The sequence below is a fragment of the Nansenia antarctica genome (assembly GCF_963989245.1).
Source record: "Nansenia antarctica genome assembly, chromosome: 3".
NCBI lineage: Eukaryota > Metazoa > Chordata > Actinopteri > Argentiniformes > Microstomatidae > Nansenia > Nansenia antarctica.
In genome coordinates, this window is record NC_137688.1 from 48182948 (window position 1) to 48203789 (window position 20842).

The 20842-nt window shown below is 46.1% G+C and overlaps 1 protein-coding gene across 1 annotated transcript in view; it reads right to left on the reverse strand.

Moving 5' to 3' along the window:
• The window catches only part of slc4a10a (solute carrier family 4 member 10a), a gene marked incomplete at both ends in the record, with an annotated part of 37076 nt that overhangs the window by 1351 nt on the left and 14883 nt on the right, over positions 1-20842 (reverse strand). Inside the window, 22 exons of the mRNA XM_080526361.1 lie at positions 47-154; positions 298-365; positions 895-1017; positions 1225-1398; positions 2056-2124; positions 2358-2609; positions 3503-3664; positions 4242-4355; positions 5299-5460; positions 6098-6203; positions 6706-6951; positions 7123-7256; positions 7398-7572; positions 8977-9077; positions 9779-9925; positions 10672-10759; positions 13621-13778; positions 14053-14135; positions 16175-16363; positions 17145-17305; positions 17583-17724; positions 18388-18531. Coding sequence (XP_080382487.1) covers positions 47-154; positions 298-365; positions 895-1017; positions 1225-1398; positions 2056-2124; positions 2358-2609; positions 3503-3664; positions 4242-4355; positions 5299-5460; positions 6098-6203; positions 6706-6951; positions 7123-7256; positions 7398-7572; positions 8977-9077; positions 9779-9925; positions 10672-10759; positions 13621-13778; positions 14053-14135; positions 16175-16363; positions 17145-17305; positions 17583-17724; positions 18388-18531 — 3106 coding nt within the window. The remainder of the gene's footprint in view (positions 1-46; positions 155-297; positions 366-894; positions 1018-1224; positions 1399-2055; positions 2125-2357; positions 2610-3502; positions 3665-4241; positions 4356-5298; positions 5461-6097; positions 6204-6705; positions 6952-7122; positions 7257-7397; positions 7573-8976; positions 9078-9778; positions 9926-10671; positions 10760-13620; positions 13779-14052; positions 14136-16174; positions 16364-17144; positions 17306-17582; positions 17725-18387; positions 18532-20842) is intronic.

Consider the following 20842-nt stretch of genomic DNA (forward strand, 5'->3'; position numbering starts at 1 on the left):
GATTAGATGAGAATTATCAGTGAGAATTGTCAGTTAGACTGGCAACCTTTTCGCACTTGGTTCCTTCTTGGTGTTTTCGGGGTTAATACTCTTCCACACGTTCCCGAAAGAGCCTTTGGACATTTCGTCAGTAATGTTGACGGTCGCGGGATCACTCCTTCAAAACACAAGGTAGGATAGTCTGTCATTCTTCAATGTGCTTTGATACATATTCCATGACATCCACATTTCCTGTGCGGAAAAAAGTATTTTCAAATGTTCATGGAAGGATTGTTAGATTAGATTTTCTGGACTTACTTGAGTAAGGTTCCTTCTAGTGGCACTTGAACTATCCCCTCCTCCTCTGCAATGATACTATGCTCCTCCTTGGGAAGAGAAAGGAAGGGACACTGTTAACTAAACAAAAATTAAGCAAGTGCATCTCAGGTATTTGAAAGTATTTGACTCATGTATTTGACCCCGGTCTAGTTTCTTCTTTGTGCTTTAGCCAACTCTGTTGATGTCACCCCCAACAGCACTCCTGACTGGTAGCTGTCTGGTTAAAGAACAGCCGTGCCTATTTTACCTACTATAAGAGCCGCCTCGGGGGTCAAATGACCATAGTCATTAGAATTGGAAGCTGCTACTTACACACAAAGACCACTAGTTAGCGCGTCTTGTGAATTAGCCTTCCTCCTACACAAAAAAAACTGCAAAATAGCTTTATACGAGCTTATCCTGATGTGATTTTGAAAATGTAAGGATACTGGGTGGTAGAACGCACATATCTAGGAAAAGTCATGAAAGGAGGGTCCTGAAATTTGATCAAGTGCAAAGGTATAAAAAAATGTTTTACTCACTTGGTGAAATAACCCCACCCATGGCTGTTCTAGTGTTAAGAGCACTCAAACACACCTCTTCCTCTGCGTCTTCTAGTTTCTTCTTCTTCCACTCAGGCATCAGGTCGTCCAGCCAGCTCAGCTCCTTCCTGGAGAAGATGAAGTCCAGCAGCTTACGAATGAACACCAGAGCCAACACCTAGAGGAACAGCAGCACCACCCATTATACTTCTGTCAAACAACATCCATTCATTTGGTTACCATTACGGGAAAAAGGATGGCACACACACACACAAACACACACACACACACACACACACACACACACACACACACACACACACACACCCACACCCACACACACACCCACCCACCCACACCACATGTGAGTATAGGGCTATACTACCATCATGGGGAAGACGATGGCAGCCTTGGAGGTCTTGATGATCCAGAGCAGGGCCAGACAGGTGAGCTGGATGATGGTGAACAAATGCACCTTCCTTAGAGGGACGTGGCGCAGGTAGATGAAGTCTGGCTGGTGCTTGGCCGGCATCCCAAACAGCTTTATACGGTCAAAGAACTGCACAACCACAACAACAACAACAACAACAACAACAATAATAATCAACACAGGATTACACAAAGTCACATAGAGAGAAAGGTTTGGTCAATTCTAGGAGGTCCTGTTGTTGCTACTAACTGACATTCACAGATTCTATGGACTGGAATTGGTCCCTGTTTCCCAGGCTTTTGGGGTTGAAACCGAATTGGCCAAATTCTCTATCTACAGCTTTAAGGTTCTGGCCCTGATGGTAAGGCCTGCAACATGGAACACCAAAGCAAAATGCAGTTAGACTGACTCGCATGATTGTTGAGAACATACCACAGGCAGCACTCGAGATGAGGGGGGATGGCATCCCCCCTGAAATAAAAACTGTCAAAATCATCCCCCTTCTAAAACTGCCATCCCCTCTTTCCATCCCTTATGTCATTTTATCAATGAACGTGGTATTACTGCTATTTCAACATTTAGTTTTCCGCATATTGAGTAAAATACTGTGGGTGAGGGGGCACGTACACATGCAACGACATTTTTACCAAGTCACTGACACTGAAGTCACTGACGCTGCGGGATGCTAAAATTGTCCCCATATGATAAAATCCACCATCCCCCCTGATTTTCTTTTAGAACTTGAGTACTGACCACAGGGACATTGAGGTGGTGGAGTCTGCTCACCTGTATGCCCCTCAGTGAGGAGGCTCCCATGTAGAGGAACACGCCATACAGCACAGGCATGGGGATGAACTGGAAACACAGGCAGAGACACAAGTCATTTTAACCTCATTTCATAGTCTGAACACTGTGTGTGTGTGTGTGTGTGTGCGTGCATGTTTGTGTGTGAATGTGTGTGTGCGTGCACACGTGTGTGTGTGTGTGTGTGACTGAGCTCATGCATACAGTAGAAGTGCAAATGACACCCTAAGCCTCTGGAACCTCACCTTGAGTACAGAGGTCATGAAGACAGGCCAGAAACTCACCTTGAGTACAGAGGTCATGAAGACAGAGCAGCCCATGAGGATGAAGATCATGAGGCCGGTGAAGCGTTGCTCCCTGATCCCCAGGAACTTTGGCTGCTCCCCGGGGGCCGAGCACTCCGACTCCAGCTTCAGACTGTTGACGTGGGAGATGGAGAGGACCGTGGCGGCCACGAACCAGGGCAGGCCCATGAGGGAGCACACCCCCAGCATCACCCCCACCACAAACAGGTCCAGGTGGTACCCACAGCCCTTCTGTAGGACGCACACGGTACCACAAGTTGTTATAGCATCTGTACCGGGCAGATATCACTGTGTAGATACTGTTGTCTGTGGGCAGATATGCTATTTAGATACTGTAGATACTGTTGTCTAGGTAACCAAAATATAACCACAATATTTGCTAATTATCATTATCATTATACACTGATGAGGCAAAACATTATGGCCACCTGCCTAATATGTTGTTGGTATTATGCCTAATATGCTCGCGCATCGATGGGCCTTGGGCGGCCAAAACCCTGTCGCAGGTTTTTGGTTTGTCCCTCCTCGGACCACTGTCGGTAGGTACTCACTCCCACTGCTGACCAGGAGCTCCCCACAAGCCTTGCCTGTTTCAGAGATGCTCTGACCCAGTCGTCTGGCCATAACAATTTGGCCCTTGTCAAAGGTGCTCAGGTCTTTACTCCTGCCCATTTTTCCTGCATCCAACACATCAACTTCAAGTCAACTGACTGTTCACTTGCTGCCTAATATGTGACGATGTGATTTTTCGGAATATAAGTCAGAATATTTGGTTGGTTGCCGACTTGTTCCCCCTTTCACCAGCTGCCGTCACATATATCCCACCCCTTGACAGGTGCCATTAGAACAAGATAATCAATGTTATTCACTTCACCTGTCAGTGGTCATAATGTTTTGGCTCATCGGTGTATACTGTAACAACCAATATGAACATTTGTATATACAAATACCATGGCTTAACAATGCATAACGTACACACATACACACATATTTGTTTAATTTTGAGTTGATAACATAGTATACATTGTAATTCTTCTAGTTTTCTCAGTCAATATTCTGTCGTACGATTCACTTCTTGCATTGACAGGATTACAATTCTAGTCAACCCTAACCCTGTTCTCTACCTTCAGCTTGTGCTCCTTCCTGTTGATGATGACAGCGGTGATCTGTTGGTCCATGAAGATGAGGATGGTGCAGAGCAGAGCGGGGATGACAGTGATGATGGTGGTCCACCACGGGTTGGGCCCCACCGGGTTCACCCACCAACCACGGTCGTCTCTGGTCGGCTGTGTGCGGTCAGGGAATGTGGGGATGAGGTTGGTTAGTCTCCACTAAGGTATTTCGGGGTATTTGTACTATAGCCTGTGGTCACATACTGTAGCAGTACTACTAACATACTTTTACATCACTCATCATTAGCTAATGGAAGAAGATCCTCTGTTATTTAGCTATGGACACCAGTAAATAACTGAATAATACAGCAGATTCTATATGAGATTGGAGACCGATTGAAAATGTATTAGAAACCCATAACGCATTGACGTCAACAGAAGACAGGGATGAACCTTTCAGTTAAACACATGGATCACAATATAGGGTTCAGACCACTGGTCGATAGAGATAATTGGATCAGCCATGTGTGTCTAGCAACATTCTGTAGATGAGAGACCATTGGGATTGTAATACATTTGTTGTAGCAGTGTGTGTGTGTGTGTGTGTGTGCGTGCGTGCGTGCATGCGTGCGTGTGTGCATGCGTGCATGCGTGCGTGCGTGCGTGCAAGCATGTGTACAAGCATGTGTACATGCGTGTGTGTGCGCGTGCGAGTGTGTGTACATGCCTGTGTGTGTGTGTTACGACTTACTTTGAACTTGCTGGGGACCTGCAGTTTAGGCGAGGGTACGCCCAGCGCATAGTCCACCAGGACCATGGTAAGGATGGTGATGAACACGGCAAAGTCACTGATGATGGCCCTCACCTGAGGAGGAGCAGAGAGAGAGAGAGAGAGAGAGAGAGAGAGAGAGAGAGAGGAGAACACTCAAATTGGGAACTGAAGTGATGTAGTATAAATATGTGACGCAGTCGAATCATTTGGTCCTCAAATCATGTCGACAACCGATCAAAATGTTCAGACTTTTCTTTTGAAACACAGAACTACGTTCCAACGTTGTTGAGAATCACAACACAAACTCTCTAGTCAAGCCAAAATGCTGCAATGCAATGGATTCGGTGAGTAATCCCCACTGCTACCTAGTTAACTACAAGACTACTTTACATTGTTAGCAGGCTCACAAAACAAGCTAAGCTGTGTTAGTTGACTAGCAATGTGTCATTGATTTTCAACAACGCGGAAACGTATTCAAATTTTTCAAAAGAAAAGTCTGATCGGATCCCGACATGAGGACCAAAGCATTAGAATGTGTCACATATGCCTGTAAATGTAGGATCCCTTGAAGGCCACAAGGAGGCATCAGTACATAGTACATTTGAACGTCAGCTCTGACCCTCCTAATAATAAATATCCACAGGGGAAGCACACACACGCAGGATAGCAGTTATATGCATAATATTCATTTTCTTGTCAGAGCCAGCACAAAATACCTGACATTTCCACAAATGTTTTGCCAAAAAGTTATTTACACGCCTCACATACAGTACATGGACAGCACATACTCGAAGTGCATCATCTTATATGATGAATCCTAGGTGTTGCCTACACCCTCTAGCCAGGAAGGTAGAGGGCGAGGCCACAGCAGGGGTCAATGTGGAAATTCAGCCATGTGTGAGATGCACTCAGAAGTTGTGAAGTTGGTCGCAAGTGAAGTGTGAAGTACATAGTGTGTAATAGTGAAGTGTGAAGTACATAGTGTGTAATAGTGCAGTGTGCCGTGTGTTGGTCGGAGGACAGAGGTCGTCCTTGCCTTGGTGGGGAAGTAGCGGCTGGTCTTGAACTCCTTGAGGAAAGCCGACATGAAGACGGTGGAGAAGAAGAGGACCACGGACCAGAAGCAGACGTCGGGGATGTAGGGGCCGTGGGGGCCGCAGGCGCTGCCCTCAAACAGACCCCGGAACGCCACACACTCCTGGGGACCGGAGGAGAGCACAGGGGGGGAAAAAGACTTGACCTACTGGGACGGGAACCGTTGGGTGTTCAGGAGGATTAGTACACCCGTATATGGGTCACACAGATAGAGTATGTATGAGTGTGCGCCCAGACACACACACACACATAGGCACGCACGCACACACACACACTGGGACAGTCCTCTCACCAGCCAGACTTCCAAGTCTCACACGAGCTCAACATGTGTGGGGTGGTCTGGCAAGTGAGACCCCCGTTGCGGCGCTAAGTGGCATAATAAGCCTCCGGAGGTATGACGGATCTATGGAGGACGCTAAAAAGAATGTGTCTCATACAATGTGTCTCTTCTGCACAGCTAACATCCTGTGAAATCCTGCCCACATGTTCTTAATCCTTTTAGTTCCTTCTGGGGGGAAAAAACACTTACCAAGAGACAACACAAGGAGAGAGACACTGCACATCCAATATCCCTCATCTAACCCCACTTCCAGGAAATAAATACTTCGACATGAAGAAAAAATAGGTGAGGAGTCTACAGACTGAGGTGAGGACTACAGATTGCCAATGTCTGAACCCTCCCTGAATGAAGGGTGGTTGAACCCTCCCTGAACACAGGAGCAGGATGTCCCCCTCTTTACCTTGACCTCCAGGGCTGTCCAGTTGACCTCTGATGGCGTGATGTTCCTGGCATCCCAGTACTTCAGGGTGCTATTGCTGGGATCTCTGGGCTCCACACATGCACACCTGTAGGGACACACACACACATACATGTATGAGTGTGTGCGCACACACACACACACACACCCAGCCACCTACCCAACCACCCATCCCCGCACACGCGCACACACACACGCACGTGCGCACACACACATACACATACACACACACTCACACGCACATAGTATCCTATCTCGAATGTGATATTAGGGATATAACATCCCAATAAAAATACATAATTAGAGTTAATCCATATAATAATAATAATCCAGCCTCACAAACATGAAAGGGACACTTAACTGCGCTGTACATTGATCTGGGATGATGACATGATGTATGTCCCTGACCCTAACATGTGGGATTACTCAATATACAGTAAAACAATAATCTTGTAGCATTACTGGAAAGCTGGATAAACTTCCCACACTGCCCATCTGCCCTCTGATGATAAGACAAAAGACAATTTCTGAGGACCGGCTCCACCTAGTATGAGGACTAGTCCAACATACGAGTTACCAGTTGCACTTACGAGTACTGTGTGAGTTTCTGCAGGTCGTTGTTCATGTTGATGGGGTAGTGTTCCCCCAGATGGATGAGCTTCTCCAGGGCCTCGTAGATGAAGATGATGCAGATTAGCGATGCGAAGGCCTCCTCCGTGAACCGCGTGATGTAGCACACCAGGGAGCTGGCGTCCGTGGCAACCAGGACCAGACATAGGAAGGCCGTCCACAAGCCGATGCAGGCCCGCAGGGATAGGTAGGAGAGCCCGTACTCCCTGTACGTGGGGGGGGGGGGAGGACAGACAGACAGACACACACACACACACACACACACCATCCTGGATTAATGCTTGGACATGCACACACAGGCGCACACACACAGGCGCACCCACACACAGGCACACACACACACAGGCACACACACACAGCCACACACAGGCACTTACTTGCAGAACTTGAACAGAATCTTCTCAAAGACTAATACAGGCCCAGTACTGCCCAGTATAGTGAGGGGCTGCCCAGCAAACAGGGAGTAGGCTATGCCGGTCATGGAGGCTCCAAACAGGGACTCAATTGCACTCTGAACAAAAGAGAGACAAAGACAGTCATGGACCAAATGACTTTACAAAGCAAAAATCACAAACGAAATCACACACAAAATCATGAACATCATCATCATCATCACCGTGGGAACAATAAAGGTGATTCTATCTGGTCTTACTATGCGTCCCTCGGTGGCCTCTCCCAGCAGCCCCCCAAAGGTGATGACGGGGGACATGCATGCGCAGTACAGGAAGAGGAAGGAGGCTAAGCACTGCAGGCTGACCGCATCAGTGTAGTCCGACAGGTAGTGGGGCGCTTTGCGCTTGATGTCTAAAAATAAGCCCCCACAGAACCTGGAAAATGACACCCACAAATACACAGAGACACACACACACACACACACATACACAAATGGGTAAGCCAGTGGGAAGAGGATGTCCATTTGGACAGAACTGTGACTGACCTTAGACGGTCATCTTAGTTTTTAAGATTTCATATTTATCACACATTTGTACACCCTGCATTATGGAGGAGGAAAACCTAAGCTTTACATGTGCTTTCCAAGTGTGTGGTTTTTCCCCTGTATTTTAGACACACAGAGTAAGCTTCACCACACACACAAGCGTACACACACACACACACACACACACACACACACACACTTACTCACACACACACTCCCGCATACATGTACCCATACATTTTTCAGTTTCAATAAGCATTTAAAAAAACAGGAACCATCATTGCGTGCACCATATGTTGTGTGTTTGTCATGTTTGCATGATTTGGATTTGTCTGTGTTTCTCTATAGCATTCTATAAGAGCACACATAGGCGCTCACAGCCTCCCCTGTGGTGATGGAGACACAGTCAGCCAGCAGATTCTCAGGCCACTCTAAGATGCGGCATGGCCACTTAGCCGGAGGCGGTTGCCAGGGTAACAGTGGGCGTGATTTTGACTCGTATTTCAGCTGAGCGGCAAAGCCGTGCAGTCTGGGAGATCATAGCAGAAGTGGGCCTGAGGCCAATCTTTGTGGGGATGAGAGCTGTAGCTACATACCAGGGAGCTTCACCTTCTAAGCTACACTACACTGTAGCCTTTTCTCTCAGACTAAATACCCAAAACAGATGGCAGAAACAGGTCATATTAGGTGTCTATGAGAGGCACATACCAAGTGCTTGTTAGCAGCGAATGGTTGGCTAAGGCGACCATGGCTTTTAATTAGTGATGTATACAATGGGGGAAATAAGTATTCAGCACATTAAAAAAAAGACATATTTCCATTGCAGCTATTCACATGAAATGTATACCAGACATTGATATTAATTCAATAAAACTACACAGCTAAAGAAATTGTAACATTCCAACCCATAAAAAAATACTTATTTCGTAACATTATATGTTATCTTATTTCGGACAGAACGCTCTGATGACTCCAAACGCACATCACTCTAAATTTCAGCTTGTTTTGTGAACCCCGAGCATGAGGAATGTGAGAGAGTCACAGGGTCAATGTGACCCACAGGGATGACTTGTTTTAAAAGAGGACTCGATTTACTGCAGGGGACAGAGAAGGGATACAAACGGGCAACTAAGAGCCAAAGACAAAGGATCTCTCAGACAGCGTGTCACACTTGAAATGCTTGGGGGGCCTACTCTCAACACGAATACACACACACACTCTCTCTCTTTCTCTCTCATTCACACGCACACATACACACACACACACACACACACATACACACTCATAAACCTACCTCCCTGTGCGCTGTAGCTCTGGCCCTCCATGGCCCTCATGATCCTCTGCTTCTCCCAGATCTGTCACACCATTGGGTAGAGGAGCGACCTTGCGCTTTTCCTGATTGGGTAATAACACTGTCAGTCAACTGTCAACATCAGCTCTGCTTTCATGGAAATGGGTCAAAACATATATGATTCACTCAAAAACTTAATTATGTCTAATGTTTTCGCACCTCAAATGTGCTCCAAGTTGAATCTATAGTCCTCACCATCTGTTCTCTAGAGACCTATGCATTATGGCACCTCAATCTCAAATAGGAAAGCTTGGCATCATAAAATCCAATCTAATTGGTGCCAGACTTTCACATTCATTTAAGATTGTAGTCTGCAGATTTATCATGTAGGCCCTTAGTGGGAACAGATGGCTCTGAATATGAACACAGTTCCAGTTGAAAATGTCTTGAAAATGTTGTTTTGTTTTTGAGGGAACAATCCCTTTAATGTATCATTATTTGTTGGGTTTTGTCAAAAGTATGTTGGATGGCTGAATTTGTTTCTTCCACAAACAACATGGGCTGATGAAAAGTCCTCATAGCCAAAAATAACTGATGATGGAAAAAATACAAATTGATTTTTAAAGAATTTAGAACGGATCCCTGGGGAACACCAGCAAAGTCCATCCAGCACAGTTCAGACAGGGTTAGCTCACAGATGGTAGGACAGGACATGCATTGAATGACAACGTTGCAGGGTGGGTTTTCATCACCCGACTCATCACCTGGATGACGTCACCTGGATGATGTCATCCGAGAGGCTCACCTGAGAGGGCACATTTTTGGGCGGCTCTATCCTGATGGACGGGTCCCACTCCCCCGGAGGCAGGACCGTCACCTGGTCCAGGAACTCGTCGATGCCAGCCACCAGGTCATTCCTGTCCTTGGCTTTGTAAGCCACATCATGGAACACCTGGGAGAGAGAGGACGCAGGGTTATCCTCCCTACCCCGCAGGCTGTGAGGACATGTAGTGAACCTTACCTTAAGAGCATGAGGGAAATATTACCGTGGCGATATGATGGTACTAAAACAACGTTTTTATTCAAAGAGTACCTATGTTATGGTACATGTGGGAATACGGTACATGTGGGAAAACTAGGGTTAGGGTTAGGTGCTAGGGTTAAGGTTAGGGTTAGGGTTAGGGGTAGGGTTAGGGTTAGGGTTAGGGTTAAGGTTAGGCTTAGGGTTAGACATGCCAGCATGTACCAAGTCACCCTAGCACCTAACCCTAACCCTAACCCACATGTACCGTATTCCCACATGTACCGTAACACATATACAAAATGATGCACAGTATATACACCTATCACAAATTACTCTTTGTTTGTTTTAGTTTTTTTCTTATGGTACTCTTATGGTACTCTTCAAAAGAAAACCTATCCAGTATAGAAAGTAATGAAACAAAGGTGCACTTTAAATCTGTGTTACAAAAGCTAGGCTCTGTGACCCTCTATAAATGAGAAAAACTCCTGCAATCAACAAGTAGGCCTACCCCACGATGCAATGCTATAACTTGACAGAGGCACAACAGATACCATTCACGGCTTTCCAGTGGGTCGAGGCAATGTCACTATGAATGTGACCCTGCAGGATATCATATGACTCTGTTATGTGACTAATAGCGATCAGCCACTGACGTTTAGTTTCTCAATACTGACCTCGTCTGTCATCAGTGTGGCGATGGATCGGCCAATCTCATGGTACTGTGGCCCTTTTCCCAGAGGGCCTAGCAGGATAAACAAGAACCTGAAGAAGGACACAAAACAAGGGTAAGAGAACAGGTGGTCAAACCCTAAAAGAGTTTAGGTAAGCACCATATAATCAAGTGTTTCTAAACGCGTTACTTGGGGACCCCAGCCATTCCACATATTATGTGTTCGATTTAACAACTAATAACCAAGCTGGTCAACTAATAACCAAGCTGGTCAACTAATAACCAAGCTGGTCAACTAATAACCAAGCTGGTCAACTAATAACCAAGCTGGTCAACTAATAACCAAGCTGGTCAACTAATAACCAAGCTGCTCAACTAATAACCAAGCTGCTCAACTAACAACCAAGCTGGTCAACTAACAACCAAGCTGGTCAACTAACAACCAAGCTGGTCAACTAATAACCAAGCTAGTCAACTAATAACCAAGCTGGTCAACTAATAACCAAGCTGCTCAACTAATAACCAAGCTGCTCAACTAATAACCAAGCTAGTCAACTAATAACCAAGCTGCTCAACTAACAACCAAGCTAGTCAACTAATAACCAAGCTGGTCAACTAATAACCAAGCTGGTCAACTAACAACCAAGCTGCTCAACTAACAACCAAGCTAGTCAACTAATAACCAAGCTAGTCAACTAATAACCAAGCTGCTCAACTAACAACCAAGCTAGTCAACTAATAACCAAGCTGCTCAACTAACAACCAAGCTGCTCAACTAATAACCAAGCTAGTCAATTAATAACCAAGCTGCTCAACTAATAACCAAGCTGGTCAACTAACAACCAAGCTGGTCAACTAACAACCAAGCTGGTCAACTAACAACCAAGCTGGTCAATTAATAACCAAGCTGCTCAACTAATAACCAAGCTGGTCAACTAACAACCAAGCTGGTCAACTAATAACCAAGCTGGTCAACTAATAACCAAGCTGGTCAACTAACAACCAAGCTAGTCAACTAACAACCAAGCTGGTCAACTAACAACCAAGCTGCTCAACTAATAACCAAGCTGGTCAACTAACAACCAAGCTGGTCAACTAATAACCAAGCTGGTCAACTAATAACCAAGCTGGTCAACTAACAACCAAGCTGGTCAACTAATAACCAAGCTGGTCAACTAATAACCAAGCTGGTCAACTAATAACCAAGCTAGTCAACTAATAACCAAGCTGGTCAACTAATAACCAAGCTGCTCAACTAACAACCAAGCTGGTCAACTAATAACCAAGCTGGTCAACTAATAACCAAGCTAGTCAACTAATAACCAAGCTGCTCAACTAATAACCAAGCTGCTCAACTAACAACCAAGCTGCTCAACTAATAACCAAGCTGGTCAACTAATAACCAAGCTAGTCAACTAATAACCAAGCTGCTCAACTAATAACCAAGCTGGTCAACTAATAACCAAGCTAGTCAACTAATAACCAAGCTGGTCAACTAATAACCAAGCTGGTGAACTAATAACCAAGCTGCTCAACTAATAACCAAGCTGGTCAACTAATAACCAAGCTAGTCAACTAATAACCAAGCTGCTCAACTAATAACCAAGCTGGTCAACTAATAACCAAGCTAGTCAACTAATAACCAAGCTGCTCAACTAACAACCAAGCTGGTCAACTAACAACCAAGCTGGTCAACTAATAACCAAGCTAGTCAACTAATAACCAAGCTGCTCAACTAATAACCAATCTAGTCAACTAATAACCAATCTAGTCAACTAATAACCTAGCTAGTCAACTAATAACCTAGCTAGTCAACTAATAACCAAGCTGCTCAACTAATAACCAAGCTGGTGAACTAACAACCAAGCTGGTCAACTAATAACCAAGCTGGTCAACTAATAACCAAGCTAGTCAACTAATAACCACGCTAGTCAACTAATAACCAAGCTGGTCAACTAATAACCAAGCTGCTCAACTAATAACCAAGCTAGTCAACTAATAATCAAGCTGCGCAACTAATAACCAAGCTGGTCAACTAATAACCAAGCTCTTGCTTAGTTTAATCAAGTGTGTTGGTGGTGGAATGGAACCTGTTTGTGTAAATGCTGATGGAGCCAGTGAACTGGTGTGAGGGAGGGACACACAACATCATATTGATAGCCAATAGAAAACACCATGTGGTCTCTCTGACCTGCTGGTAATAGGGATCACATGAGGTCTCTCTCTGACCTGGTTGTAATAGGGATCTCATGAGGTCTCTCTGACCTGCTGGTAATAGGGATCACATGTGGTCTCTCTCTGACATGGTTGTAATAGGGATCTCATGTGGTGTCTCTGACATGGTGGTAATAGGGATCTCATGTGGTGTCTCTGACATGGTGGTAATAGGGATCTCATGTGGTCTCTCTCTGACATGGTTGTAATAGGGATCTCTTATGGTCTCTCTGACATGGTTGTAATAGGGATCTCATGAGGTCTCTCTGACCTGCTGGTAATAGGGATCTCTTATGGTCTCTCTGACATGGTTGTAATAGGGATCTCTTATGGTCTCTCTGACATGGTTGTAATAGGGATCTCATGAGGTCTCTCTGACCTGCTGGTAATAGGGATCTCTTATGGTCTCTCTGACATGGTTGTAATAGGGATCTCTTATGGTCTCTCTGACATGGTTGTAATAGGGATCTCTTATGGTCTCTCTGACATGGTTGTAATAGGGATCTCTTATGGTCTCTCTGACATGGTTGTAATAGGGATCTCTTATGGTCTCTCTGACCTGGTTGTAATAGGGATCTCTTATGGTCTCTCTGACATGGTTGTAATAGGGATCTCATGTGGTCTCTCTGACATGGTTGTAATAGGGATCTCTTATGGTCTCTCTGACATGGTTGTAATAGGGATCTCTTATGGTCTCTCTGACCTGGTTGTAATAGGGATCTCATGTGGTCTCTCTGACCTGGTTGTAATAGGGATCTCCGCCAGGCCGTTGAGCAGCACGGCGGGGGCCAGACGTACGAACGCCACCACAGGCCGCTCCAGGAACTCTAGCTCCCCCACCAGGACGTTGGAGGCCTCTGCACCCGGAGGAATCTTCTTCATGAAGTGGAGGTCTATCTTCAGTACAACAAAGCAGGTATTAGCACTGGCAAAGACACTACATATCATGTGAGAGTTGAATTATTATGATGGGGTTGGGCAGGTTAGCATTTAGCATTGGGGCATACGTCAGTGCAATAACGTAATTCATGTCACCTATACAAACCTAGAATAATATGGATTCTTCTAAAATGATTGGCATTATTTCATAATGGAGCTGACCTGGGAACTTCTCTGGACTCTGTGGCTCCACAGTGTGTCCAGCTAGCTTGGCTGAGTGAGTGGGCCTTACCTTACTGAAGTCCACAGCACTGTTCTCCCTGCTCACGCTTCCTTCTGTAGTAGCAGGCTGAGACTGGGGGGACACCGTCTGACCTGTGATCAACAGAGGGACCCCATCTGTCACTCTCACCCTAACCTGAGGCTCCACACAACGGACCGGCTTCCCAGGCACAGATTAACACTTCTCCTGGGTTAGAAAGCACTTCTACATTGAGCGCAGTCTTTAGACCAGGACTAGCCTTAATCTGGGTCCGGGACACTGGCCCCTGTGATTAAAATGATTTATTAAGGGATTATAATCAAGATCGAGACCATGAATAGGATTAAAGGTGCAATCTGTAATCTTTCATTTCTGGTAAAAAAAAAAAATTAAAAAGCATCTCTGCACTGGTTTGAAAACAGAGTGTTGGGTCTTGGCGAATGTAACAGTTTGTTTGCTCTGCTTTTTGGTTATTTGGGTACAGATTGCATCTTTAAGTGCCCATCTCAAGGCTCTTTCCAGTGTGAAAGCAATGTGCCATTTTGAATAGATCACAACGCTGATTATTAAGTGATTATTAAGTAATTAAGTGATACAATATGATATGATTACACCATGCTGTTCTGTTCTGTACTATTTCACTCCATGCAGTACAGGGGAGGCTGGTGGAAGTAGAAATTAGAGAACGGGCTCATTGTCATCATGGAATGGAACAAGGAATGGCATCAAATACACATGTTTGATACCATTCCTCATCCCATTCCATGCATTAAAATGAACCCATCCCCTGATTTCTCCCTCCACCAGCCTCTACTGTGACAGTACTATACTCTATTCTACATTCAATGACAACTGATGTATTCAAAATGGCCACCACTTTTCAGTGAGGGTTTCATACTACCACAGAGGTTAGGAGAGCTCATAAGGAACAGCATGGAGGTTATAAGTGGATATACAGCAGTGGAGGCTAGTGGAGGTAGGAATCGGAGGAGGTAATGCATGGAACGCTTCCTCATTACAATGAGGCCGTCCTCTGATCTCTGCCTCCACCAGCCTCCGCCGATATACAGTCAGTTGTTATGATTGGTTTCTGGGTGATGCTTGGCAACACAACTCTTCTGTGGCATGTCAGATAATATCGTTAAGAATTATAGATTCCTAAACCAAGTCAAAGCCTGCCTGGTGGGACTAGAGCATTAAGCAGTGATGGTGCTATCAGACAGACACTAATGCCAGTAAGACACTAATTCCACTAATGACACTAGTATCACGGGGTCATCTAGAGTTGCCTGTGTGGGTCTCGTCCTCTGTGTCCAGTGAAGGGAGAGGGCAGTAGCCCTGTGCCACAGCTTGGTGGAAGCTAAAGCGCTTGGCTTTAGTTCCGTTGGGTGGCGTGTCTGGGGGGAAGTGGGTACAGGCCTTGGAAGTAATCACAGGTGAGGAGGAGGGGGTGGATACACACGAAGGGCAACACACACACCGAGGCCATGCCCCGCAGGGAGAGACCTGTTTGGGCGAGCCACTCTTGGAGTCAGCCTTCCTAGAGGCCCGGGAAGAAGACTTAAAGGTGTAAGAGAGGAGAGGGCTCTTGACTGGATGTGTAGACACCCGAACACAGATACACACACAAAGACACATACACAGATACACACACACAGATACACAAACACAGACACACACACATATAGAATAGGGACAAACCGAAAAAACAAACTCCACAAGGACACACCACAAACCAGACATTGACACAAACACACACATATACACAGACACACAAACACACACATATACACAGACACACAAACAAACATAAACAACAGAGGAGAGAGGTGAGATAACAAACAGCACACCAAAATGACACAATATTCTGCAATGTACCGAAACGGCCACGCCTCAATGCATTTAAATATGATGTTTGTACATCATGGAATAGGGCTGAAAGAAGGAATAGAATACAATACAATGGAATGAAATGGGATGGAATGGAATGGGATGGGATGGGATGGGATGGGATGGGATGGAATAGAATAGAATAGAATAGTAATGTGTCCATCGGTAAGAATGGAAATGTGTAATCTGGTCTGCTTCAAACCAAACAGAATACCTAACCCAACCACACTTGAACAACCCCAGTGCTGCTGCAGTAGCTCACCGTTCTTGTCCATGGAGTGAGGCTCAGACTGCTTCTTGCCGATGTCGGCGAAGGAGCGTACGATGGGGATGCGGTTGGCCAGCTTCTTGTGGTTCTGGTGGTGGTGCTGCTTGAGGAGAGCCGCACGGATCCTCCGTCTGGCGTCCTCCCCCACGGGGCCCGACGCCTCATGCTGGTCCAGAACCATGTCTGACAACACAACGCAAAAACAGGTTCACACACACACACACACACACACACACACACATACACCACACACAAAGCTTTACATACAAGGCCACACTACAGTTTTGGATCGATATGAGCCATTTCGATTTTCTAAAAAAGCCCACAACCCAACCCTACCAAACCCCACCCAAAACTCCCAGCAAGGTTCTCCTATACAGAACATACAGCAATGGACCTATCGCTAAGCCACGCCCCCTTTGAACACTTGGACAAACAAACAACGCTTCACTGACAGTGACTGACTGACCGACCGTGACTGAATGACATTCAATGACTTACAATGGCGGGAGTTGGCAAATTTCAGATTTCTGATTTACCACAGCAAGTAATAGACATGTTTTTTAAAGATGACAAGAACATTTAGTCTAGAAGCTTTTCACCATTAGATATTAGCGAGTTGTTTGTAATTTAAATTAATAATAATAATTTTGCCATTTAGCAGACGCCTTTATCCAAAGCGACTTACAATTACGAATTACAGGGACATTCCCCCTGGAGTAACTGAGGGCTAAGTGCCTTACTCAAGGGCACACTAGTAGTGGTGTGGTTTCAGGCGGGATTCGAACTCACAACCTTCCGATCACAAGTCCAACTCACTATCCACTAGACCACCACTACCCCCCAGAGGGTGTCAGAGCTTTCTGTAGTGACCATTGGACAATTTCTATTTCGGGGCGTGGCTTAGTGATAGGTCCATTCCCCTTTTCCCTGCCCTGCCCTGCCGGGAGCAGTTTCACTCTACCTGCGACCTCCTCCAGTGAGTTGGCTCTCATGTCCAGCAGCACTGTGCCGTTGATGATGCAGCTACGCAGTTCGAACAGGCTGTGTAAGGACAGCGTCGCCACGTAGGGCTTACTCCACCGCTCGCCTCCGTCCTCCACATCCTCCTCAAACTTCAGCCACCTACACACACACACACACATGCTTTAGATCACTATCATCTCACAATCCAAAACACCCTGGAACCTTCCAGTTGACTGAGGATAAGAGACGACCAGCGGAGCACATCATCGACTGTGCTCAAAGTAGACCGATCGATAGGATGGATCAGTGAACTCTTCATTAATCCCAGAGGAGAAATTCAATACATGCAAGAAACTGATGACATGGCTGCACCGAGGCGAGCGCAGCCATCTGGTTGGCTGTCAGATGGGGGTCACGTGACGTGTCTCAATGTTACCTGGCAGTCTCTTTCCACTCTGCGTCCTCGCCCTCCCGCAGGCAGATCTCGTCCAACTCGGTGAAGAGGGCGTGGGGGATGTGCTCCTCGTCACCATCCTCTGTCCCTAGCAGGAACTGCACCCTCTGGGCCGGTGTATTTGCTGCAGAGAGAGAGAGAGAGAGAGAGAGACAGACAGACAGAGAGAGAGAGAGACAGGGGGAGAGAGAGAGAGAGAGGGGGGGGGGGGGGGGAGAGAGAGAGAGAGAGAGAGAGAGAGAATGAAAAAGAATGAGGCGGTGGGGGAGAGGGGAGAGGGTGGTGTGGGAAATAAAGAGAAATGGGCAGAGGGTGAGAAAAATTAATGAGGGGAAAAGAAAGGGAGGGGTGGAGAAATAGAGAAAGAAGAGAACATGAGGTGGGAAGAGAGAGACAGAGGGAAAGAGAGACACACACCATCAAAAACATTGAACATTTCCATGTGAATGAACATCAATGGACTTGAGTTCAGTGCCTTCCTCCAACATATACATATACATATACATAACATAATCACAGCATATCCGCAGTGTTTCCCATACATAGATGAGACTGTGGTGGGGAGCCAGTCTAATTTGTCCTGCCATAGTCTCATAACGAACCAAAACTTTTTTTGGGGGGGGGTTGCACATATTTCAGTGCTGCTCACTCTGTTGCGCAAAGTGTTCGACTTTGTTTTTTTCGTTGTTTTTTTTACGCGTGGTCCATCCACCGCAGTCTCCCAAAATCCTGTGGGAAACATGGATGTGGAACAGTTCTCATCAGCACACTACCCCCATAGGCTTACTGTGGGAGGGAGATTCTCTGCCATCCTCCACCCCAGAGTCTCGCTCCCTGGACCTCTTCCTGTGTTTGTGGCCATGGTGACGGTGACGTCGGTGGGACTTCCTGCCAAGAGGGACGTGGACCCCAATGTAGAGTGTACGGTGACCTGGGGACACAACACACAGAGATGGACTACAACACCCACAATCCCCAGCAGCTGAGGAATCCTCGCATCTACACCATAATCACACTGTCAGTATACATCAACGTCACCCCTTGGTGTCATCAAGGACCAAGGGATGAGGCGTTGAAACAGATGAATCAATAATAATCACACTCACTGAGGACAGAGAGTCCCCCTTAGTGTGTGTGTGTGTGTGTGTGTGTGTGTGTGTGTGTGTGTGTGTGTGTGTGTGTGTGTGTGTGTGTCTGTGTGTGTGCGTGTGTGTGTGTGTGTGTGTGTGTGTGTGTGTGTGTGTGTGCGTGTGTGTGTGTGTGTGTGTGTGTGTGTGTGTGTGTGTGTGTGTGTGTGTGTGTGTGTGCGTGCGTGCATGTGTGTGTGCGTGGGTGTGGGCTTGCGGGGGCAGTATGAGTGTAATCAGTGTCGACTCTCTCCTCTCGTTGCCAAGGCAAGCGCTCACTGCCCCGGTGGGCCTAACATGGACTCTGAGAGACAACCATGACATCGACAAGACCAGAGCTTGTCCACCCCTACGACTGGCCCTCCAGACAGCACCAGCTGGAGGAACACCATGCCCAGCCCGTCTTTATCTACAATACCATTTGAACATTGTTAGGGATTTTGGAAGAGCCTGTCTTATTTAAACCTCAGACATTTAGTTTGGTTTGCTGTTGATTGTTGAAATGAGTGGTATCACCATGGCAAGAGTAAAAGAGCTCTCTGAGGCCTTCAGAAAGAAGGTTGTAGATGTGTTTGAGTCTGGGGAGGGATTTAAAAAGATCTCCAAACAATTAGAAATCAGCCATTCCACTGTCCGAAAAGTGGAGAACATTTAAAACGATTGCCAACATGGCCAGGTTTGGCCGTCCTAGAAAGTTCAGCCCAAGAACTGGCCACAAGATGCTTAAAAAAGTCTCCAACAATCCTAAAATGACATCATGGGACCTACAGGTAGCTGCTGCTCTTGACACAGTTGATGTGAAAGTACATGCAACTACCATCAGAAAGAGACTGCGATTGAGACATGATTTTCATGGGAGGTGTGCTAGAAGGAAACTCTTGCTGTAAAAAAACAACAACATCAGGGCAAGACTAAAGTCTGGCAGAGAAAACCTACACAAACACCTTGAGGGTGTAAATGACATGAGGGTGGAAATGTCATGGTTAGGGGCTGCTTTGCTGCAACAGGGTCTAGCCTCACCATCATAGAATCCACTATGAATTCTTTATTGTATCAGAGGGTGCGTGAGAAAAATATTACATCATCTGTCCAAAAATTCAAGCTGAAGCGGATGTGGACCATGCAACATGACAATGACCCAAAACATTCTAGTAAATCCCTTGGAATGGCAAGGATAATAAAGGGTTCTGGAATGGCCAAGTCAAAGCCCGGATCTTAATACAACAGAGATGCTATGGGGTGAAATGGGCTATGCATGCAAAACACCTCTCAAGGCTCTCCAGACAGCACCAGCTGGAGAAACACTATGACCAGCCTATCTTTATCTACAATACAAGGCTGTTACTACCTCTCTAACCTCTCGGTAGCCTAGAGGTTAGAGAGGCCAGCTAGCAGGAAGGTAGCTGATTCGAGGGAGCTGCTGGTGACTGGAGGGTTGCTGGCATCATATCTAAGGTGCCTACCGTTGGGCTGCCGTTGTGCCCTTGAGCAGGGCACTTAACCCCTAAATGCTCTAGGGGTGCTGACGATGGCTGACCCTGTGTCTAGAACGAAAAATACATTTCATTACACTCTGTGCAATGACAAAAACGTTGAATTTAATCTAGAAAAACTAATTGCTGGGCAGGATTCTAACAAGGCAGAAATACGTAGCACTTGATTTATCCAAGCAAACTCAGCATTAAGTAATAACTCATCTGTTCTCTATCGACGTGGAGGGAGAAGGAGAAAGAGAGAGAGAGAGAGAGAGAGAGAGAGAGAGAGAGGGTATTGTACTCGTGTCTTCCCTCTCCCGAACCGGACGTAACCAACCAGTGACATCATCACACCACCATTACCTGTGGCCGTGGCGTGAGGCGAAAACACAACTACCGTCCTGAGTCACCTGAAAACACGCTGACATCATCACAGACTGGATTAGATACAAGGACAGAGGTTAATTGAGGCCTGTGGTGAGGAACAAAAGGAGGAGGGAGTGGAATGTTCCAAACGTATTCACCACTCTGACATAAGAACCAGCATGTTCACCACTCTGACATAAGAACCAGCATGTTCACCACTCTGACATAAGAACCAGCATGTTCACCACTCTGACATAAGAACCAGCATGTTCAC